General features: G+C 36.6%; 1 protein-coding gene across 2 annotated transcripts in view; it reads left to right on the forward strand.

The window, feature by feature from the left end:
• The window catches only part of SLAIN2 (SLAIN motif family member 2), a 54,194-nt gene extending 33,247 nt beyond the window's left edge, over positions 1–20,947 (forward strand). The window contains exons 7-9 of one of the 2 annotated variants that reach the window (XM_045532975.1): positions 5,157–5,234; positions 16,156–16,474; positions 17,941–20,947. In XM_045532975.1, the coding sequence (XP_045388931.1) occupies positions 5,157–5,234; positions 16,156–16,474; positions 17,941–18,007 (464 nt within the window). In that variant the 3' untranslated portion in view covers positions 18,008–20,947. The remainder of the gene's footprint in view (positions 1–5,156; positions 5,235–16,155; positions 16,475–17,940) is intronic. The other variant, XM_045532976.1, reaches the window with a different exon arrangement.
• Positions 20,948–25,403: the final 4,456 nt, after the last annotated feature.

Consider the following 25,403-nt stretch of genomic DNA (forward strand, 5'->3'; position numbering starts at 1 on the left):
TATAATAGAATTCTAGTCACTAGTTTACTTTTAAGTAGAAAATATGTATGCAGTTTCGTAATGGTGTATTTCAGTATTTGAAAAATGTACAGGCAGAAGAAAAGTAAGATACCATCTTTCTTTTCAATTATATATACTTGTTTGTTTTTACATTTCTAGCTCTATTAAAGCTTACTTAAAATGTCAAACATTATTTTAGTGTAGAATTACACTAGTCTTAAAAATGTATTTGGAAAGTAGTAAATTCTGATATTAGCAAGTTTAAAACATAATAAAGTTTACGAAAATATTTAAAGCTTTGTGTTGAAAGTTAATATATCAATGAAGCAAAAAATGTTATCTGTTTTTCTTGAAACTCTGTATCTTTGATATATAAATATGTTATATTCTTTTAATATAGTTTTCATAGTAGCCTTTTATTTTGATATGTAATTGTGTACAAATACTATAATAGCAAGTTTTATACATTTTATACATGAATTGGTATTTTGTATTTTTTGTATAAACTTCAGTTGTTAGTGTAATAGATGTTACAGTTTGTTTTCTTTTAAGTATTTATTTTTGCAGCTCTTAAGTGGTAAAGCTTTGGTTCTTACTTGCTGGTCTGCATGAACCTAACTTTGCAAGGTTGCTGTTTCTTCCACCTAAGGGATTACTTCTTTTGCCTTGTTACTATGCCTATCACTATTTTTATATGCTTATTTGCTGTGGCTGCATTATTGTGGATGCTGACATTAAAATGACTATTAGAGTTATAATGTATTTTCATTTTTATATAATAGCTATTACCAATTTCTGACTTTTATATTGGAAAATGTAACTTAAAAAGTTTAAGAAAACCAGAGCATTGCAGAGGTCATGGGTACATGTAATTTTTTCAGTTTCTTCATTTAAAGGAAGGAATGCTTGTCAAGGGCAATGTTTTTTAAAAGGCTAATGCCTTGCTTTCTAAGACTAGTAGGGCACAGGTTTAGCAGAAAGTTTAGTTTTCAGAGAAATATAAGAATTATTGGTTCAGAAATAAGGAAAAGGAAGGGAGAAAAAGCCAAGGTAATCTGCTGATTTTTTTAAAAAAAAAAAAACAAACCCAAATTTGGTTATTCTTAAATGTTTAAAGTACTTGCACATGTATTATGTCATTTGAAACTCACAAATATTCAGTTATGTTTATGTAAAGGGAGCAGAGATCCATATAAATTATATGAATTGTACAAGGTCATGTAACTAGAAAAAACAGCAAAAGCACAGCCAGATTACTCCCTCCTCCCAACTCCTTGAGTCTTCTGATTTCCTACCCATTGTTGTTTGAATTACATCATGCTGACCTAATGGCAAATGAATAGGCATCTTGGAAAATATTCTTGGATGACTCGATTGGACCACGATTTGAGATTGAACCGTAGGGATTTTGTGAATTACCACAAGAGCATATGCCAGACAGAAGGCATATAGGATCAACATTCTACTTTGGACCTCTCACTGAAGAGGGCGAGTATGCAGGGAAGTTGTCGGCTGATGTGTAGCCAGACTGCTCTGAGGCCCACGAGGAAGGAATCCCTTCCAGATTTCACTTCCTACCAAAACACTAAAAGATTACACTTGAATGTTTTACATACTAGTAATTTTGAAACATGAAATAAATAAGTCATGATAAATGAATCTTAAGAATACATAAAGTGTTTGTAGGACATCTATTTAAGGATAAGTAGTGCAGTGATGTTGGGTCAATTATCTAGTCATTGAGGAGATTTTATAAATACAGTTTTTCTGGCCTTTCCCCTGGAAATTTTGATTGAATACACCTGTGGTGGGAACCCAGACCATCTGCTTTTTGGAAGTGTTTCAGCTGATTCTGGGGCATACTCAAGTTTGAGAAGCTCTGGGTTAGACCCTGACTGGAGGACCTTGAATGTTTAGGTTAGAGTTCAGATTTTACCCACTAGTCAGTCACTCATGTGTTCCTTAACTATTCGCTATGTTACGTTCCAAGCACTGGGAATAGAAATGTGAATAGGATAGCCCATACCTTCCAGTAGCGGGGAATGATGGGCAGGAACTTCTGTGGGAACAGAGGAGAGAGGCATTAAACTCAGCCTTGTGAAGGGGTGTCAGGAAAGATATTGAAAAATATCTCAGCCAGCTCAGGAGGAGCTTATATGAGTTGCCAAATGAAGAAAGGAGGTATGGGTTTTCCCAACAGTGGGATTAGTGATGAAAAGCCTTGAGAGTGGCAGTCTGATTATGGTGGTTTTCTATAACTAAAGTTTGGGTACATGATGAGTGAGGGAGGGAAGAGCTGTAGATAGGGGACAGGCTATAAGAGTTTTAAAATATCATAGTAAGGAGTTTTAATTTCATCCTGTAAGTGGGAGTGGCCACGGTAGACTTTTAATCAAGGTTGCTTCTTAGAAAGTTCATTCTGGTATCAATGTGGAGAATGGATTAAGTGAGGAGAGACTGGAAACCACTTAGAAGGCAATTATTGCATAATCCAGGCAAGAAATGAAGATCGGAACAAAGTTATAGTGGCAAGGGAGGTGATAAAGTCTGGGTGCAATCTCTGAAAGATAAATAGAAAATACATGACTTGGTAGCACTGAGGAGATCAGAAGTGGAGTGCGAGAGAGCATCTTTAAGCAAAATGTCATGAGCGTGTGGGACAAGGGTGGTATATGTTTAACAGAAATACAGAGGTTTTTAGAGGAGCTGGTTTGTGGAGGAAGACCTTAACCTAAGTAATGGTAGCATGAAAGAATAATTGTTGTAGCGTCTTTGCTTCTCACAGTGGGGTCTTGGTAAATTGGAATTATATAAATATTAAAAGGGAAACCAAGGAAAGTTTTAAACCATAAATATCTTCAAACAGTGAACACATTGAATTCTATTATTTTAGAAAGATTTGGAGAGTTTCACTTAAACTACTATATTTTGTCTTCTAAAAAATAATTTTGTCTTTGGAAAAGTGATCAAATTAAGATTGATAATTCAGATAAAAATTTAGTTTTTGTTCTGCGAGTAACATTATATGATTGTGTGGTATTTTATGAAAATCATTCATCTTTTTTTCTGTATCAGGCAAATTTAGAGTTTACTGCCTGATTCTACATGTAATCTGATTCTTCCAGTTCCCAGTGGACACTTTTCCCTTGTCTATAGATGCCATTATTTTTACATCACCCGTGAAACTTGAGAGATTCATAGAGTCCTTTGGAGTCACCCTGGTTATTAATTCAGCTAGGAGCTTTCTAAAGAGTTCATTATAGATGGTATTTGATAGTGAGCCCTCATTAAAATTTTTTTAGTGGTTAGTAGATATTGTGGATTGCCAGTGGATGTTCAGTTGGTTACCTTTTGCCCTCATGTGCTCCACTCCAGCAGCTGTTCTTTGGACATACCAGGCATGCTCGTATCTCAATATCCTTTACAGTTGCTTTTCCCTCTACCTGGAATGCTTTCTCCAGATATCTACATGGCTCACTTGCTCTCTGCCTTCAGATCTTTATGCAAATGTCATCTTAGGGAAGTCTTTCCTGATCACTTTATTTATAAATGCAACTTAAATCTCCTTCCTGTCCCTCTTTCTTACTTTTCTCCTTAGCAGCTGTCACTATCTGGCAGGCCATATGTTTTACTGCTTTGTTTGTCTGTCTCTCCTTTCCTAGAATATCAGTTCCATGAGAGCAGGAACTGTAACCATCTAGTTGGCTGCTGAAGTCATTGTACCTAAAACAGTACCTGGAATAAAGCAGATACTAAACTATTTCAATGAATGAAAGAAAACAGGAATGAATGAATGAATAAAAGTATAAATGGTTGAAATATGTATGAATAAATATGTAGATGAAGAATATTAATGATGATAGTAGCTTTAATTTTTGTGGGATAGAAATAAGGTAACCCATTATAAAATTGATTTTTTTTTAGGTATGGGTAATTTTTTTGCTAGTTTGCCTGGCAGTATTTGAGTTCAGTTGACGTCAGATGTTATTTAGTTACAGTAATGTTTGGAGTGCTATAAAATTTGAAATCAAATACATTTGTTACTTTTTTTAAAGTTTATTATCTATGAGGTAACAATTGTTTTCCAGATTTGATAGAGTTAAGCAGTAGAGGGGAGAGAAATTCTTAATGTTCTCTGATGCTATATCAAGTGTCCCTTTGTCACCCCAGTGATTTTTATGCTCTGGCTAAATGTATAGGGGTGGGATCTCTTTGTGTGTATGTGTGCACATAAATCCTAGAGGTACATGAAGTTTGATTTTCAAATCAAGTGACATTTTAGAGCCACTTAAATAGGTGAGTATACTTGTAGGTGTGGGACTCATCAGTCCCTTGGAGCCGTAGTAACTGTGCACTGGCGTAATCGGAACCGCTTTGACTCTGGGCAGCTGGGGACTGCTTCTTACACGCCCACGTTGAGAGTTTCAGTGCAGTTGATGGATTAGGAGTGTGGAAGGAAGCTTCGCATTCCTCACTGAGCACTTGAAAAGGCAGATGCTCGGACTCCTCCGAACCCATCAACCTACACCAACATACACACACTCCTACCTCCATGCATATGTGCACAGCCCAGATAGGCTGCTACCCAAAGTCTGAGGTAAAAATTAACTGTATTCTACAGACAGATGATGTTGAGCATATTAGAACCACTAGTTTGTGACTTCCTGAGGACCTGCCTGGTTCTGAGTTTTCTTCTCCTTTTTGAGTATGGGGATTACTGTTTCATGTTAGGGCAGTTCATCTAACAATAACTGCTTTGCCAAAACCTGCTTCTCTGCATTGCACAAGTGCTGCATTTATTTTATTCTATACTGTGTGCTTGTGTTCATCACTTTTATCTTTGTATTCTTTGCTTCCTGTAGCATGTTTGCTGGTGGTTTGTTTTCTCTGATATTTTGACCCATTGACATACTGGGGATTTTCTCATCTATAAGAAACTATTTTTAAAAGTTTGTTCCATCCCCTTTTCTTTCCAACTTAATGCACTAAGCATCACTTTAAAATTCCTTTGCTTCTAGAATTCTAACATATTTGTACCTTATGATTTCTGTTCCTTGATAAATTTTAAGTTTGTATTAAAATATTCAAGTTTACAGAAGCTATAGCCTTTATCTTGTACTTTCAGGCAAATGTTACAGTTCCTTATTTTTCAACAGCTTCGCAAAGGCTGAAAAATTTGCCTCGTACTTCCCTCAAAGCCAAACAGTTGCTTCAAACTTCATCTACAAAAAGAGGTAACTACAGCCTCTTACTAAGTTTAAAATTTCAGCAAATGGTGTAGTTAAATCTTATGCCTTTTGGCCTACTGAATCAGCGATGTCTGTAAGGCAGGTTTTAGTTTTTCTTTTAAGTGATGAAATAATGTGGATTTATTCTCTGTTATTTGGATAAATCCAGAGGAAACACATTTTCTGCAGAGGTATGTATTGGGTTGCTATTCTGAAAGGAGTAAATGATACTTAGAGAATTTACCGTTTTTCTTACCACTTAAAAGCAAAGGTCATTGTTTTAACTTAATGCCAACTGAACTAATAAATGCTTCAGAATGAACCAGATGTCCGACATTCTGTATGTTAATGTTTTTCCTTGGACTTCATTTTCTGGTTTTCCTTATCTGTAGGATAAAATGGGAACACTTTTCACATTAGAAGTTGATTGAAGTTAAATCACAATTTGTGGTTAACTGATATGTTGGAATGTTTATGGAGTGGTAGCTTTGTAAGAACTGAGTGTTGAAGAAATATATGAAGGTTGGACTCCAAAGTTATCCAATATTGGTTCCAAGACATTGGATGTATGGGCAGCTAGAAGGAAGTAGAATTGAGAGAAAACGGGGGATCAGATAGACCGGAAGTAATAAGAATAGAGTCCTCAGAGGAAATGGGATGGAACAAACATAGACAATGAGGAAAAATATTTCTCTTATCCAGAACATGTAGGTTCCCTGATAGCTTTACAACTCATTAAATAATAAAGATACATAAAAGAGATAAAGCACTAAAGAAAATTATGGGGAAAGAGGAAGTTCAAGATCTGATTTGTTGAAAAAAAGATTTGGTTAATATGGTTACAAAGGTACTATCAATAGAATAGATATTTTGGCAAATTCATTACTGTAAGTGTTTTAGCAATGATTTCGTGGACCAAGTATAATTTAAGGAAATAATTTTAGATAATAGAATCTGAAACAAAGTCAAATAGAAAAGTAGGATGTGTGAATGGTTTATATAATTTAAAATTTTTACTTAAAGATTTTATATTACACTCCTTATTAGGTTAGGGGGGGCAGTTGTTGTTCTGTTTTGTTTTATCTCTTATTCAACTTAATCTAGTCTGTCATATTTTCTGGTTGGTATTGTGGCTTAGGGATAAATCATTACTTCTCTGTAAATTCTAAACCAATTGAGAAATGGACACAGGTATAAGGTAAGATTTAAAATATTAGCATCATTACTGGTCAAGCTGAATTGGAGAACACCTCTTGGATCGAAGGCCAAAATGGATTTTCTAATTTCACCATCATATCTAGACTTTGGGAAAGAAGGGTCTACGTTGACTGTGGGAGTCTTTTCTCCTGTGGGGATGTGAGGCAGACAGGAGAGAGAGGCCACGTGTTCACAGGCACCCTAGGCACATTTAACCTGTCCAGTAAAGAAACGTGGATCAAGGGATGGTAAACTGTCACACAAGCCAATTCTTTCATTCTGGGGATGAGCATATACGATGTCCTAGAAAGTTAATGTGCCTATCATAAGGAGGGCTGGCAGGATCATGGGTAGAGGAAAAAGGTAGTTTCCTTAACAAATGGAAATGTAGTCACATTGATTTTAATTGCATTTTGTAGGAGCAGGTGTTTGAAGATGGTAAGGAAAGTATTAAATAAAAACTGTTGCCTGGCACAAACAACCACTCCATAAATACTTGTGGAATGACTACAGTCATGCCACTAAGGTCAAGAAAGGCTGGACACATTCCTTTTTGCATTTTCTTCTTGTAAATTTTTTGTGTTTTTTCAGCCCATCCCTCTCTAAGGAAAAGAATTCATTGTATGTTTTTAAGACTTCATAGACGTGACTGATTAAACTGCTTTGAGAAAGGACATTTTATTCATTCCCGATTGTTAGGAACTTAGTGAAGTAGTAGAGGTAAACAGGGTAGAGACCTCACCAAGTCAGGGGAAGAAAATGAAGAGTAGACAAAGTGAATGCAGAGATCAGGACAAATTAAAATAGGAACATACTTTCAGAATGTTAAAATTATAGCTATAAGACCTTTAAAGATAACCTAAGTCCAATCAACCTTGTATTTTCATTGTTCCCTGGCCCCCAAGTTTATAGATAGGTCAAAATGCTGCTACCACTAGAGGAAACATTCTTTTACAAGAGTAAAACTACAGCTTAGTGTGCCTTTTCAGATCCTCTCGTTTCCCTCAACTTACACATTAACCTTGTTAAAATATTTCTCTCCATACCTTGTTAAAGTATTTCTTACGGAGTTATAACATTTCTTTATATATTCTGGATACGAGTCCCATCTCAGATACATGATTGGCAAATAGTTTCTCCCATTCAGTGGGTTGTCCTTTCACTTTCTTCATGGTGCCCTTGGAAGCACAAAAGTTTTTTACTTTGATGAAGTGTAATTTATCACTTTTTCATTTTATGGATCCTGCTTTTGGTGTTAGAAACCAGTACCTAACCCAAGGTCATAAAGATTTACTCCTGTGTTTTCTTCTTTTTTAAAAAAAATATTTTTTTATTTTTATTTTTTTCTTCACCCTCCCCATTCCCAAAAATTATTTTTTTAAAGACAGAATCTTGCTCTGTCACCCAGGCTGGGACCTTGAACTCAGAGCTCAAGTGATCCTTCCACCTCAGCCTCCTGAGTAGCTAAGACTGCAAGCGTGTGCCAGCACTCCCAGCTAGTTTATTTTTTGCAGCAGCAGCATCAGCAAGCTCTTGCTGTTACCCAGGCTGGTCTTGAACCCCTGGCCTCAAGCTGTCCTGCTGCCTCAGCCTCCCAGAGCACTGGGATTACAGGTGTGAACCACTGCACCTGGCCTCCTATGTTTTCTTCTAAGAGCTTTATAGTTTTAGCTCCTACATTTAGGTCTGTGATCCATTGTTAGTTAATTTGTTTATGGTGTGAAGTGTAGGAGTCCAGCTTTATTCTTTAGTATGTGGATATCCAATTTTCTAGCAACATTTGCTGAAACCTCCCCCACTCTTATCTGGACTTCATTTTCTTTATCTCTAATGTCTCTGGTGTGTGCAATTTGGATCTTCCTCACAGTTTTTTTCTTAGCGTGAAGTTACCTGGAAGAGAGGTTTGGCTTGTTAATTTTAGGCGTTCATGGTTGTTCATGTTCCTCCCAGACTTTACAGTAGATCTCCTGTACTCACCCACTCTTGGAGTGTGCAAACTCCTCCCAGTTTCAGCTGCTGTTGAGCATTGCTTTCTGTGTGAGTAGTTATTGGTTATTTTGGAATGCTCAGGATGTTGAGATACTCCTCTGCTTCCTTCTGCACTGATGCTGACATGTGGTCTTCTAGTTGTCAGTGGCTTCTCCCTACCCATTCATATTTTGGGGTTCACAGAGTTACTCTGTCACCTGGTTTTATTGTAGCTGTTGTAACTGGGTTTTGGTTTGACTTTCCTAGTTGCTCTGTGTATTTAAGGTGGGATTTGGGGAAATTCATAAACTATGCCATTACCATCCTCTAAGAATCTTCATAAATCTGTTTCTTAATTTTGACATTTCCCCCCTTTCCTCACTAGGTACTAAAAGGGTAGTTATATAAGTTAGATAATTTATTAAACTAAAATGTAGTGACCTACATGATATAGGTATAAGTTTGCAGCTGTTTACATGTATTCTGTGTATTAATGCTAATGTGTCTCTTAAGTCTTGATATCTGGTATCTTGATACCTAGTTAATTCTTTGGTTTTTGAAAATGTGGCTATATAGTTAAAAACTTCTACCGGGGGGAGAGGTACCTAATGGATCTTCATAGTTCCTGAGTTGTATCTTTGTTTATGTATACATTTAGCTTTGGCACACCAAGGGTGGTTAAGATTTTCAGTTGAAAAAAATATATATTTTCAAAAAATTTACCTTTTAAAAGTGTTTATTGATGTTGGGATAATTATCTTGAAGACGGTTGGTTCCAAGGTTGTTTTCTATTTTTAGAATAAACTAGAAGATTAAACTGTGAATGTTTGCTGGTAGGTTGTTTATTCATGTACGTCAGTCTTTTTGTATTTATGGAAGAAAAGCTAGTGAAGTCCAATTCCCAGGGCTTTTTCTGCCTTTTATGTTTAATCTTTTCTGATAACTTACAAAATGTTTGTATGCTTACAGAAGAAATGGTGAGTCATGTACACTAATAGAAGAAGAAATCAAAGGTTTCTGTGCCATGTTATTTTTTTTTCTATGATTATTTGTCAGCAGTGACAAATTTAATGTGCTTTGGAATCATACCTTATAAAACCTGCCTAGGATGGTAGCCATACCAATAAACTTTCTGAGTCTAGTTGAAAATTAAATTGTTGAAAATAACATTTTAATTTCTACCCCCAGAGATGTTTCTCTTTTGGTTTTCAGTAAATACCAATCTGGGAATCAGGAGACCTGGTTTCAAGTCCTGACCTTCCTGCTTATAAGCTCAGTTGCCCTCTGTGGTTGTGGCAGTTTTCCTTCTCTCTACAGTGGGAGTCGGAATAGATAATCACTGGTAACTCTTAACAAGCATTCTTTTACTCTGTAATGAGAAAGTCATATTTAATTCATCTCTGTGGTCCTTAGCAATCAACTTATTTTTAAGCCCTTTTTATGTCAGTAACTTGTTATTATCATTAATGGTAATAGACCATTGAATAACTGGAATGATGTAACTTACTATATATAGTAAGGGATAGTTGACCAGGAAATATTTTTGTCCTTTTCTTTATTTGTTCATAATGGAATGCAAATGTATTTTAACAAATGACTTCTCCCCATTGGTCATCATGGCCAGTATTTGGCAATATGTGTATTTTTTATTGCTATACTATATATTTAGTGGACAAATTAGCCTTTAAGGAAAGTTGTAGTTTGGAGGACACTGCACTGTGAGGACAACCACTTGGAATATCTAATTTTTATATTGCTAGGCACATGTATTAGGTACATATATTACTTATAAAACATTTTATATTCAGGGAATATTTATCAAGCTAAAAACATATAATTTACTCAATTTTTCCATGTTAGGGTTGTTTTACATACCTGCCTGAACTATATAAATCTTAATTTGAAAACAAACTTGATGTTATTAAGTGCTTATTAAAAGACAAAAATAAATATTTTAAAAATATGAATCCTCATATTACCCACCATTCCATTTTAGAGATGACTGAACTTACACACCAAGGTTAGCATTCTTAGTCATATGTCAGTTTTATAAATAGAGTTCTAATTCTTACTCAGAGAGGATAACACTCCTTCATTTTATGCCTGAATCTAGTGTAATTCTTGGTGTCCAAAAAGAGTAAAACGAAATTATGTCCTGTCATAATTAATTTAGGCAATACAGCCGAACTTAATACTTAATTTATAAGGACAGCTTAGGAGACTGTCCCGGGTGGCATTGTTGCATATCTTTCCAGAATAGTCAGCTGGAGGAGGCTGAAAGGAGTCCTGTTCCTTAGATAAGGAAGGCACAGATACGATATGACAGTTTGTTTAATATTTTACATTTTACCAGTAGTTCACACACGTTACTCACTTGTTCTTAACAGCTAGCCTATATTTGCTGAGATTTGTTTTATTAGGTTTATACCTCTGTTTTTTTGAGCAATGCTATTGGTATTCTGTTTTTAATTTTGATTTCTATGTGTTCATTGCTAGTTTATGGAAACATAGTTGATTTTTGTCCGGTCCTGTGACCTTACTAAACTCACTTATTTCTAGAAGTTTTGGGGTTTTTTTTTGTTGTTGTTGTTGTTATTTGGATTTTGGTTGGTTTTTTTTTTTGTTTGTTTGTTTTTTAGATTTCTTAGGATTTTTCTTTGTAGATAATCATGGATACAGTTTCTTTCTTTCTAACCTATGCCTTTAATTTCCTTTTCTCATTTATTGCACTGGCTAGAATTTCCAGCACTCTGTTAAATAAGAGTAGTTAGAGTGTATGTCCTTACCTTGGTTTTCACATGTGGGAGCTAAAAACATTGATCTCATGGAGGTAGTGAGTAGAATGAGGGAGGGGTGGTGGGGGTGGGAGTGTGAAGAGAGATTGGTTGATGGGTACAAACATACAGTTAGACCAAAGGAATGAGTTCTAGTGTTCAATTTCACAGTAGGGTGACCATAGTTAACAACAATATATTGTATATTTCAAAATAGCTAGAAGAGATTTGAAATGTTCTCAACACAAAGAAATGATAAATGTCTGAGATGAAGTGTATCCTAAATACCCTGATTTTGATCATTACACACTATATGCATGTATCAAAATATATGTACCCCATAAATATGTACAAATATTATGTATCAGTCAAAAAAATGTTTAAAGAACATTTGTCATTCATGGGAGGAGGTCAGAATATCAACATTAGCAGGAGTTTGGAAGAAGTGGATTCCACTGCTCATGGATGAATGACTTTGAGGAGATCAAGACTTCAGTAGAGGAGATAACTGCAGACGTGGTGGAAATAGCAAGAGAACTAGAGTTAGAAATAGAGCCTGAAGATGTGATTGAATTGCTACAATCGTGTGATAAAACTTGATGAGGAGTTCTTATGAGTGAACAAAGAAAGTGGTTTCTTGAAATGGAATCTACTCCAAGTGAAGATGCTATGAACATTATTGAACTGACAGCAAAGGATTTAGAATATCACAGAAACTTAGTGCAGCAGCACATAAAGCAGCAGTAGGGTTTGAGAGGGTTGATCCAATTTGAAAGTTCTACTGTGGGATCCTTTTGATGTCTATCAAGCAGCATGGCATGCTACAGAGAAACCTTTTGTAAAAGGAAGAGTCAATTAATAAAGCAAACTTCGTCTTATTTTAAGAAATCTTCACAACCATCTCAGCCTTCAGCAACCGCCAATTCAGCCATCAATATTGAGGCAAGATTCTCCACCAGCAAAGATTATGATTCACTGAAGCCTCAGATGATCGTTAGCATTTTTTAGGAACAAAGTATTTTTAAATTAAGGTATGTTGTACATTGTTTTTTTAGAAATAATGCTATTGTACACTTAATACACTACAGGATAGTATGAGCATAACTTTTGTATGCACTGGGAAACCAAAAAATGTGTGTGACTCACTTTATTGAGATATTTGCTTTATTGTGGTTGTCTGGAACCAAACTTGTGATATCTCAGAAGTAGACCTGTATTCACCTTACATATAATGTTTTATAACAGATGAGTTGTGATAGTTTATGCTTTTTGAAGAATTGGTCCTTTTCATCCAAGTGGTCAAATTAATGTGTGTGGAATTGTTCCTAGTATTTCCTTATGATCCTTTTGATATCTTCAGGGTTGCAATAATAGCTCGTTTCATTCCTGATGTTGGTAATTTGTGTTTTCTTTTTTTTCTTTGTTAGGCTTGTCAATTTTGTTGACCTTTTTAAATAACCAACTCTTTGTTTCATTGATTTGTTTTCTCTATTTTTCTGTTTTCAATTTCATTGATTTCTGCTCTTTATTATTTCCTTCTGCTTTAATTTACTCTTCCTACATTCTTAAAGTAATAGATTATTAACTTAAAACTTTTCTTCTTCCTAATTATGCCCCATAAATTTCTATTTGTTCAATTCCATGTAGTTTTTAAATTTCTGTTGGAAAGTGTATTGTTTCGTTTTCAAGCGTTTAAAGATTTTCCCGTTATCCCTTGGTTACTACTTTCTATTAATAATTTCCTTTTATTATAATTAGAGAAGTACTCTTTGTAATTTCAATTCTTTTAACATTGTTGAGACTTGCTTTAAGGCCCAAGAAATCATCTACATTGATGTACGTTCTGTGGGCACTTGAAGAGTGCGTGTGTGGCTGTTGCTGGAGGGCAGCTTGGATCCTGCGTCTGAATGTCGGTTAGGTCCTGTGGTTGATGGTAGTGCTGAGTTCTGTGTCCTTGCTGATTTTCTGTCTAGCTCTGTCAGTTGTTGAGAGGGTGATACTGAGCTCTAATTATGGATTTGCCTGTTGTTCCTTTAAGTTCTATCAGTTTTTCCTTCGCATATTTACAGCTCTGTTGTTTACTACATATGCATTTAGGATTGTACGTCTTAGTAGTTTGACCCATCGTGTGTTACCCCTCTTTGTCTCTGGTAATATTCTTTCCTCTTACCTGGTATTAATATAGCCACTCTTGTTTTCCTTTATTGTTTGCATGATAGAATGTTTGCCATCCTTTTACTTTCAACCTCCTTATATTGTTATATTTGAAGTGAGTTTCTTGAAATATAACAATATAAGGTCATGTTTTGTAAAGTGTAGTGTAAAGTTAGTATAAAGACAGTGTAAAGTTAGGTCATGTTTTTGTTTTTTCATTCAGTCTGCCAAATGTCTCTCTTTTCATTGGTGTCTATAGGCCATTTACATTTTACGTAATTATTGATATGTTAGGGTTGACATCTGCCATTTTATTTGTTGTTTTCTGTTTGTTCTGTTTTCTTTTTCTTGCCTTCCCTGATGTTATTCAGACATTCTTTAGAATTCCATTTTGATTTATCTGTAGTGTATTTGAGGGTATATATTTGCATAATTAATGTAGTGGTTGCTCTAGGCATTATATATACAAATAACTTATAACAGTCTATTGGTATTGTCATTTTACAAATTTGAGTACAGTACATAAACCTTACCTTCCTTTATGTCCCTTTACCCAGCCCCATTTATAATTATCTTAACGACATACATTTCAGATCACACCATGTTTTAATTTTTACTTCAGCCCTCACATATCATTTTGAAAACTTGAAAGGGAAAGCCTGTCTATTTGCCTATGTGTTTGCTTACCCTGTTTTTCCTTTCTGGTATTCTAAAGTTCCTTCTTTTTATCACCTCCTTTGTGTTTAGAAAACTTTAGCCATCTATTTTGGGGTAGGTTTATTGGCTACAAGTTCTCTTAGTTTTCTTTTGTATGAGAATGTCTTGATTTTCCCTTAATTCTTGAGGGATATTTTCTCAGGGTATAGGATTGCCAATTCTTTTCTTTCAGTTCTTTGAAAAATATTGTGCTGGTTTATGATGAGAAATCCATTGTCATTAGAATTGATTTTCTTCAGTGGGTAAGCTGTTTCTCTCCCTGATTTCGAGATTTTTCCTTGTTTTAGTTTTCAGAAGTTTGATGTGTGTTGGCATGGATTTCTTTGGATTCATCTTGTTTGGTGTGTGCTCAGCTTCTAGAGTCCATAGGTTTATGTCCTTTGCCAGATTTGGAAAGTTTTTAACCGTTATTTCTCAGAGTACTTTTTTGGCCTCTTTCTCTCTTTGTCCTTTCCTTCAGGACTGTGATGACGTGCAGATGTTAAGATCTTTTTGTTAAAGCCCCATAGGTCCCTGAACCTCTGTTTTCAGTCTGTTTTCTCTGTGTTGTTCAGACTGGGTGATTTCTTTTGTTCTCTATTCTAGTTCACTTATTCTTTCCTCTGTTTTCTCCATTCTGTTGTTGAGCCCATCTAATGAGTTTTTTATTCTGGTTATTATATTTCTTTGGTTCTAAAATTTCCATTTGATTCTTCTTTGTATTTTCTATTGCTAAAATTTTATATTTTTGGATATTTCAACTGTGTTTGAAATTGCTCATTGAGCCAGTTTTATGATGCCTGCTTTAAAATCTTTGTCAAATAATTTTAACATCTCTGTCATCCTATCATCTTGGTGTTGATGTCTTTGATTATCTTCTTTTAATTCACTTTAAGCTCTTCTTGGTTCTTGGTATGATGAGTTATTTTTTATTAAAGTCTGGCCATTTTTAAATTGTATTCTGAGATTCTGGATCTTATTTAAATTTTCTTTTAGGTGTCTTTCTCTGATACCACTCTGCCACTTGTGGGTGGGGTATCAGCACAGCAGGGAGGAGGGGAAGCATTTTGTTAGTAGAAGCCCAGGTTCTCTGCTTGGTCTCTGTTTACACCGAAGGGGGAGGGGTCTGGCAGGTGCAGGTAGGGCTCCGACTCCCCACGTGATCTCCACTGACACTGTGGTGGGGGTGACTACTCTCTCTAGCCAGAGGATTAGGAAGGAGAACTTTCAGACCAGTGGTCCCCAACCTTTTTGGCACCAGGGACGGGTTTTATGGAAGACAATTTTTCCACCAGAGTGGGGCAAAGCTCAGGCGGTGATGTGTGTGGCCCAGTTCCTGACAGACCGGGAACCAGTGTGTTAGAAAGTAACTGTTCTATTCCAGCCAAATACGGCAGAAAAATACGTGGCTCCACCCACACCAGCGAAGGTCCGGCAAGGACCTAGGCTTTGTGAGGCTATGACAAGGCACCCCAGCACTCCTGCCAGGGAGGTATCAAAGAAGGCCACATAAGGAGCTGGCTGGGACTTTCATGCCTGCTGGCTGGCAATGAACCATGACCCCATGGTGTCATTGGAGACCTTGCAGAGAGCCTGGACTTCTGAACTGCCACCACCAACCCCCGCCCCGCACCGCCCCCCACAATAATAAAGTGCTCTTCCCCCTCCCCTTGGGTTGGTGTCAGCGGAGACCTAGTGGAAAGTGAGGACTTGGATGATTGCTCAGTGTTTCTTTGGGGGAGTGGGGGGATTGTTTTCATATTCTAGGCAACAATTTGGTACTCAACCATTTTTTCACCCCTAGAGTGTTCGCATGTGACCCAGGTTCATTGCTACAGTGAGACAGAATCCTGCAGTGCCTTTTCTTCTTTCTCTGTTGTGGGTTCCTAGCTGACTTGGTTAAAACACTGTGGTCAAGGACAGTTGTAATCCTCTGAATAAGGACTTGATTATTTAGAACTTACCAGTTACCATTTCTTTTATTAGCCCAGAAATATCCTTTATTCCTTGCATTGCTATAGAGTGCAGTTTCATGAATATAGATGTACTAGTGTGTAATCATCAGATGTAATATAAAGCAGTGGTCTCACTTATACTTGATTTCCACTGAAAACACTGATTTTTCTTTGCCATTCCAGTACCTTCTCCTGGCAAATTCCGCTCCCCTGCAGCACCATCTCCTTTGGCTCTCCGGCAACCAATGAAAGCATTTAGTAACCATGGCTCTGGTTCTCCTGGTAGCCAAGAAACAACACAGCTCACACAAACCACCTCCTCACCTGGGCCTCCCATGGTTCAGAACACGGTCTCAGCAAATCCTCCCAGCAATATCAACAGCACTACTCTAACAAGACCTGCAGGGACAACCCCCATGAGAAGTGGCTTGCCCAGACCCAGTGCCCCTTCTGCTGGGGGCATACCAGTGCCTCGCAGCAAACTTGCACAGCCTGTTCGCAGGTAAGTGGCAAATGCTCTGTTTCAGCGTTTTTGAGTATATGGAAGTTGGCAGACTGGAATCAGCCTGATCCATACATTTGGTAGTAAAGAGAGAGTCACGGTGGGCTCCCAGTAGAATTTTTAGTACAATTTGAATAAAGCATTAATTTATTGTTTTAAAGAAATCCTTGTTTGGGACATTATACCAGTTTGGTTCAGATTAAATTTGTCCAGATACATAACGTGATTAAGTATCTCAGAGGATTTCTAGAAAAAACTGTTGGAACCACTCAATTTGGTTGTGATATTTGTTCATTTTAAATATAATGGTATTCAGCATATAGTCCCAGTAATCAGGAAGATCATTTGAGGCCAGGAGTTTGAGACCAGTCTAGGTGATCTAGTGAGACCATGTCTCTTTAAAAAAAAAAAAAAAAATTCAATAAAGATGATAAAGGCAAGTTAGAATCTAGAGTGATAGTTAAGATACAACTTTTAGCTACTAAGTCTAATATGTAAGCATGCTTTTCACACCCTGTTAAAATTCAGAATTATCTGTGGAATTTATATAAATGTAGCGGCCTAAATTTTACCCCCAGAGAGTCTGTCTTAGTAGGTCTGGTATGAGGCCCAGAATCTGTGGGCGTGCTGTTTTTTTGTTTGCTTGTTTAATCTTCAAGTGATTCTGAACCCATACAGGTTGGGAACCATGCATCTGTAGACTTGATGTACCTTTCAAAAATGGGACTGTGACCATCAGTAAACTAAGGTGTCAACTATAATTAAACTGGAAATATTTATTTGCATGAAAAAAATGTTTTCATCTTGTAAGCATTTAAACTGAATTACCCCATACTGCCTTAATTCTAAGATAAACATTTTATTATCTCCAAATTCAACAGTAGAGTCCAACAGCTTTTTGCTCTGCACTGTGCTGAATAACTTACCTTGTTTAATCTTCACAGTAACATTAAGTAAGTAGGTGTTCTTACTACTTTTCAGAGGAGGATATTGAAATTTAATGAAATTAAGTAATTTGCCTAACGCCACACAACTAATGAGACCTTCAGGTCCAAGTACGGCTGACTTCACAGTCGTTTGAACCACCGTCCCGTACTTCCTCTCTAGTGAGGGTGACACTAAACCTCTAATACCACATTCATCATTCTGCCTCTCAAAAAAATACAGTAAGATTGGTTATCCATGTGGTTGGACAAGGTGAGATAATCTTTTCCCTTCTTGTAATCTAGTGGCTGTGTTAACATAAAGGGAAGTCATCTGGTGGTGCCTAATGAAACTTGAAAATTGTGAGAATGCCGAGTGTGGGGAGGTTGGTGCTGATAGCTATGCAGAGCTTTGGTCTTAGTAGTTCCCTGGAACAGCCTTCATAGGATCATGGTGCCACCTGAAAAGTAATTAATATATGTAAGAGATAGTATGGTAATATCATAAAGACATGCAAATGATGTAAAATTGCTTTATTTCAGATCCTTGCCAGCTCCTAAAACCTATGGTAGCATGAAAGATGACAGTTGGAAAGATGGCTGTTACTGACCAGCAGAGACAAGAATGCAGAGGTCCACGGCTTCATGGATACCCCTTCACCAGGCTACAAACAACTTTTATATGCAGACTGTTCAGATAAGACTCTTGGGATTTATAAAATCCCAGCCCTCTCTGTCTTAATTAGCACAAACTGGCAGAGATCATCAAACAGCACTTTAATGACATTTAACATCAGATGTGTTTGGTAATCATACAATCACTCTCCATGGAATCACTTTTAGTTTTGTTTACTAGAAACTAAGTTGATTTTTAAATATTTGACAGAGGCCAATATCTGGGCATATACCTAATGGATGCCAAAGAGAAATGCCCATTTGTAAATGAGAGAATACCTTTGTACACAAGAAAATGGTGAACTCAAGCTATCCAAAACTTCACATTCAACCTAATTTCCTGTATAAATAGTATCAATAAATATTTGTGTTAAAGAGAACTAATATTCTGACTAATTATCTAAACTATTTCACTAGTGTTTCACTAGTACTCCAGGAAGCTATAGATTGAGATTGGGGGGAAAGAGAGGAAGAAACCTGGACTAGAGATTTAAAACGTGATTCCTAAATTTAGAATTCCATAAATTATTTTTGCAGATTCATTAGAAAAATTACCGTTTTATTTCTTCTTAAGTTTTGGATGTAGCTCCCATATCACCACCACCAGATAGTTACAGCGAGCATCCGTCACGTCGCATTGACACATCAGACTTCTGCGTGTTTGTTTTGATGGCCAAAAGGGCTTAATATCAGTTGTACAATCTTTCTAGACTTTATAGTTCCTGGCTCAGGAAAGATGGCCTTTGCTATTGAAGCCAACTTCTTCACATGCTGTTATCTGTTACAGAACTAAGAGATCTTGTTTCTATCAGCAGGTTTTCATGATAGGAAAGAGCAAGTACTGTGTATCTTTATTCTTGATATATCAACACCTCAGTGCTTACAACCTGGAACAAAACCATACAGTAAGAGAGAGGGGGGGAAAAAATCTATGCACTTAACCTACACATCTCTAGTGATGACAGTTGTATTGTTGTTATTAAATGGTTATAACGGTCTGTTATGTGGTAGGAAAATATAGCCTGCTAAATGCTACTTAAGTTGATCTATTTTAAACTGAATAACTGCATAAAACATCTTTTGAAAATACTGTCCCTTTTGACTTAGTTTCTGCCTTACATCAATTTTGCATTTTTGGTAACAAACCAACATATAATTCTAGCCTGTTAAATACTTGCTCTCTAATGGCTCATATATATATCCTTAAAATCACCTATTTCAGTTTTATCAAGACTATTACCAGATTAAAACTTCCTTCTGTAACAGGCTTCTCATTTTTGATAGTGAGGTCTGTTTTTAAATACTTAATTTGAACAAAGGTCTAAAATATTGGCAGTTGGGTCACCTAAAAGATTTTAGAGATTTGAACATAAGTTCATTTCCTGCTAATTAAAGACATTCCATAAGTTGGCAAAAGAAATTGAGAGAGAGAAATGGAAGGTTTGATATTCAGGACAGCATTCAGATTGCTAGGTTGAGAGAATGTTAGAAACTTTAACCAAGACTTTCATTCTGCCTTGACTGACACCATGGTAGTCTGTACATTAGCTTGACCAGCGTGGAGGCTTTCAGTTAGCACAAGCAGCTGGAGATTGAAACTGCCAGTACTATGCATTTGGTGTATACTGCAAGAAAGAAATTGTATCCTTGAATTTGAGGGTGATGGGGCAGGTCAGGAAAGGATGGTGCCAGAATTCTATGTGATGATGAATTAAAAAATGTTGCTTTTCAGAAGAAGATAAAGAAAGCATCAGCTCTGGGGAGGGGGTATCTCATGTAAATCTAAGTAAGTAAAAGATAGGACTAGCCACTGTCTCTTTTAAAAACCACATATACACAAAACAGGTCTCAGTTTTCAGTGCAACGTTTTAAAAATATATATGCTGCAATCTAAGAATTAAAAGGAATTTTAATATTACGAAACACTCATTACATTTTTTAAGTTAGATAATCAGTTTCAAAAGATATTCAGGTTATTTAACTTTGTTTTTAAATGGCTGCATCAGAAAAAACTTCTATTTTTTTTTAATTAAAATATTTCATCACTTGTTAAAACATTTATTTTCGATCTGAGTTTGGTAAAGTATTATTTTACATGCTGTTGTACTACCACAGACTATTGGCTTTTAGTTTCCTAAAGAGAAAAATTGCCTTTTTACTAGAAAGCCTTTGTGTATTGCCAATTTTTCTGTTTGGGAAAATCTAAGGATTTACTGTGGTCAGTCTTACAGGAGAAATGTAGATTTGATAAACTAGTGCCTATGATTTTAACTTATGTTTGATATATAGTAGTAAGGGTTTTACGAATGTTGATTATTTTGTGCCAACAGCCCAGAATTGTCACTTATATGTAAGCAGAAAACTATGAACTCTGCTTCCAAAGTTATTTAATTTTCTCAGTGTTTGAATGTTATTTTTTGTAAGTGTGTTAATAAAAGTGTAAAGAATTGGAAAAAAATATAAATATTCTTAACTCAAGCATTTGCTGGATCATTTTTCTACAGAACTTGTTTGTATAATATAAAACACTTTCTGAAGAGTTGACTTTTTTCAGTTTTCATATCCTGGAAATCACATTTTGTAAAACTGGGGACCATTCATAATTGCCAGATACTTTTTAAAATTATCTCAATACATCACTTTTATAGAAGCAGTTTTTTTGAAAGAAAATTAAACACATATGTGGCCCCAGATGTTTGTATGACTCTAGAATGATCTAGATATGTATGTTTAAATTAACTTTTTATTGAATGTACAGGTGTCCATTTTTGACATTCGCATGGTCCTTTTAGATCACATGAAGTTTGATTTGCAAACGTTTCTATAGCCGAACTTGTATATGTGGTTGCCTCCTTAATAAACAGCCTGACCATAATGTTTACTATTAAATTTATATTCGTTTTTTCAAGTGTTTAATTTCTGGATATGGTAAAATACCTTTTTTTCCCCCAGTTGCCTACAATTGGTTTTACTAAATTACTCAGTTGGTTTTTTAAACAGAAACCCAAATCATATTGCCCTCTCAGATTTAAACTTCATGGGGTTGGATTATATCATATTTTCTCTACCCTAGTTATCTCATATGTGGACTATTGGGAGTAAATTTATAGTTTACTCTAAATTGGTTCGTTCTTGGAACTTTTTCACCTGCTGTGAATTGATATCTAGTTAGAAAAAGCTAACATAGATAAAACAAGCAAAAAGCCATTATGTGAGTTTCCAAGAGGGAAAAGTAATGCATTTTCAAACCAACGACAAATATCAAGGTGATCATCTGCATTTTTTTTATGGATGGAGAAATCAAGAATTGTACACTGTTTAATTGTACACTGATTTCCCTAAAATCCTTTAGGAGATGTTTGCTGTGCCCCATGTTAGAATTAATCTCACTGGTAAGAGAAAAATGACACCCTCATGTTTGAATTTTCTCCCAAGCCAGCCTAAAAACTTTGAGAACCATTTAAAATTAAACGTCACTATGTCACTATACTTGTAAATCACTGAATGGGAGGTTGCCTAAACTTGTTAGATATCCAGTGCAACAGGAAATATTTGCTATATCAAAGTTTAGCTTTGAGTTACAAAAGCAGAATAAAAGAGAAACTAACTTGGAGGGAGTGAACAGGGTGCTCACGTAAGCGTAAAGTCAAAATCAGCAACCACTAAGGTATTTTGACCAATCCTCAGTCTGGGCTAAATGGCCCTCTGGTTACCAGTCTGCAAATGGAACAGATTTCACTCATGGACCTTATTTACTACAACTCGATTAAAACTATGTTAACTGTGTGACAATTTCAAACAAATTCTTTATCTACATTGGGTCATCTTAGCATTTTCATTTTAAAAATAAGAAAAATCTGATTTTGCAAGTAAAAGAGACATTTCTGTAAAAAATAAACTGAAAGTATTTAGAAGTATAAAAGTGAAAACTGATAGTTGCCTACAGTCCTATCGTCCAGAAATAAATATTGAAGTACTGACCTAACATGGTTATAAAATATTAAGTGGAAGAAGAGTAGAAAGTCATCTTTTTCAAATGTGAAAATGTTTTTCACTTAAAATGCTGACATGAGTTTGCTTTTGCACAGAGGTGTACATTAACTGCCATTGAAAGGTTGGCACGTATCTTAATTCCTGATTGCAGACATTTCTTGATAAAATCATATATTATTTGTATTGTTATAACACTAATTGGCTTTTCTTATAAAGTTATACATGTTTATTATAGAAGTTAGAGAAATATAGTAAATTATAGAGAAGTAAAAGCACTTAATTCCATAGGTAATCAACCAATTATATTTGAAGATATTCTGTTTTCTTTTTTTTCTTATGAAATTGGCATCACAGCCATGCTTTACATTAACTTTTTCTTAAGTCTGAAGTCACTGATGACTGCCATGATTTAGGTGGATGCTGCTGCCAAAAAAAAATTGTGTCCCAGAAAGTATATAAATATCAATGCTAAAACTTTAAGAAACCAACATTATCATAATCCTTCATATAGTATCCTTTATTGATGCTTGAACTGCCCCCCCCCCACAGTCTACCAAGCCATAAATTGACAGTATTGATTGAATACAATGACAGTTTTTAAACAAGATACCTTTAAAGAAAGAACAGGCACAACCAAATAAAGAATTGAGATAGTCTACATTAGAGTTCTTAAACTTGGCCGGGCGCGGTGGCTCACGCTATAATCCTAACACTCTGGGAGGCTGAGGCAGGAGGAATTGCTTGAGGTCAGGAGTTCAAGACCAGCCTGAGCAAGAGCGAAACCCCATCTCTACTAAAAATAGAAAAAATTAGCTGGGTGACTAATGATAGAAAAAATCAGCCAGGCATGGTGGCACGCACCTGTAGTCCCAGCTACTTGGGAGGCTGAGGCAGGAGGATCACTTGAGCCCAGGAGTTTGAGGTTGCTGTGAGCGAGGCTGACACCACGGCACTCTAGCCCAGGCAACAGAGCAAGACTCTGTCTCAAAACAAAAAAAAGTTCTTAACCTTTAGAGTCACCTAAAGGGCTGTTAAAACAGTTTACTGCATCCCACCCCCAAGAGTGCCTATTCAAAAATACAACTCTCGTCCCAAGTCCAAAAATCGTTAGGGATAGGGTTCCCCAGCATAGGTCAGGCGCCAATTACCTGACTAACTGGCTGTGGCCAGAGGATTGGGGTTAAGTTGGAACAGCCTAGCTCCCATGGAAACCGTACGGATGGAATGGGGGAAGACCATTTTCCATAGGGGATGCTGTTCCCAGTAAGTGGGCCAAGTCCTGGGCAAATAAAACAACAGGTGCACATCACCCATGTCTCAGTGCATGTCATATAAAATGATTGTTTCATGTCAGTAATCACGTTTTCCTGGAGGAAACATTTGTAGTGAGAGAGAAAGTGAGCTCTTGGCTCAATTATTCATGAGGTCCTGTATTATTCCCGTTCTTGAATTCCACTAGGCATCTAGGTATCCTTATTCTAAATTCCCCTTAGTACACAGGCCAGTTTAAGCCACGGTTCTGTCATTTGCAATCAGAATGAAGAGTTAAATTTTTCAAATGTTTTGAAAATTCATACATCTGTCGAAAAAAGTATACAAAAACCACTATGTAGACAAGAAATAGAATCTTCACAGCACCCCAAAAACTCCTAACGCCACTTGCCAATTATTACCTCCTTCTTCCTCTTCAAAGATAACAGCTGTCCTGACTTCTAACATCATACAGCGATGCACCGCATAGCATTTGGGTCAACAACGGCCCACGTGTTCAATGGTGGTCCCATAAGATTCCAATGGAGCTGAAAAATTCCTGTCGCCTAGTGACATCATAGCCAACACGTCACTCACGTGTTTGTGGTCATGCTGGCGTCAGCAAACCTGTACTGCCAGTCATATAAAAGTATGGCACCTAACACTAGATAAACAACCACGCTTATATGTTTACTTTTTAGCCTTATTTTAGCGCGTACTCCTACTTATAAAAAAAAAAGTTAACTGTAAAACAGCTTCAGGCAGGTCCTTCAGGAGGTATCTAGAAGTCACTGTTATCATAGGAGATGGCAGCTCCATGCATGTCACTGCCCCTGGAGACCTTCCAGCCGGACAAGATGTGGAGGTGGAAGGCAGTGATACTGATGATCCTGACCCTGGGTAGGCCTAGGCTAGTGTGTGTGTTTGTGTCTTAGTTTTTAACAAAGTTTTAAAAGTTTTTAAAAATTTAAAAATAGAAAAAAGCTTTTGAGGATAAGATACAAAGAAAAAATGTTTTTGTACAGCTGTATAATATATGTATTTTAAGCTATGTGTTACTACAAAAAAGTCAAAGTTTTAAAAATTAAAAATGTGTCAAGTAAAAAAGTTACAGCAAGCTAAAGTTAATTTATTATTGAAGAAAGAAAAGTTGTGTTATAAATTTAGTGCAGACTGAGTGTCCAGTGTTTATAAAGTCTACGGTAGGGTAATGTCCCCACCACTCACTCAGTGACCCACCCAGAGCAACCTCCAGTCCTGCGAGCCCCATTCATGCTATGTGCGCTGTACAGGTGTCTCTTTCTCCACCCCCCCCCCACCTCACTAGCAATCTGTTGATAAATCTTGTTGATTCTACCTTCAAAGTATGTCCAGAATCTGACCTCTTCCCTGCTTCAGCCCTCACTCCCACACAGCCACAGGCGTCCTTTAAAAACCTAATTCAGTCCTATCAATCCTGATCTCAAGTCGTCCAGGGGCTCACCATTCACTCAGCATAGAAGCCAAAGTGTCTGCCGCCCCCACCTCTACTTCTCTGGCATCATCTCCTCCCTCCTCCTCCCTCCACTCCACTCAGCTCCCAGCCTCAGGCACATGCCCACGGGAGTGGCCCCCGATAGCAATGTGGTGAACCCCCCACCTGCTCCAACTCTTTGCTCCTGTGTCACCTTCTCAGTAAAAGTTACAACTCAGCCTCTCCCCCGGCTCCTAATCTTTTTTCCCAAGCTCCTCCTCTTCCATAGCACTCACCACCTCCCAGCATCCCATGTAATTAACTTATTTTACGAATACAATATAAGCTTCATGGGAGCAGAAATCATTAATTTGCTTATCAATGTATCATACATACCCAGCACCATGCCTGGCACAGGGTGGGCACTCAGATATCTCAAATATTTGTTGAATGAAAGTACTGCTGATGGGAGTCTTTTAGAGAGCAATTTGTAACACTTAAAATTTAGAATGTACCCTTGGATCCAGTGATTCCACTTCTACGAATTTATCTGACAGATATACCTGCACAAGTGATTGTGTAGGTAAGAATACAAGAATATACATTAGAGTGTTATTTGTGGCCAAGGCTGCAC

Source organism: Lemur catta, chromosome 19, assembly GCF_020740605.2.
Source record: "Lemur catta isolate mLemCat1 chromosome 19, mLemCat1.pri, whole genome shotgun sequence".
In the NCBI taxonomy this organism is placed as follows: domain Eukaryota; kingdom Metazoa; phylum Chordata; class Mammalia; order Primates; family Lemuridae; genus Lemur; species Lemur catta.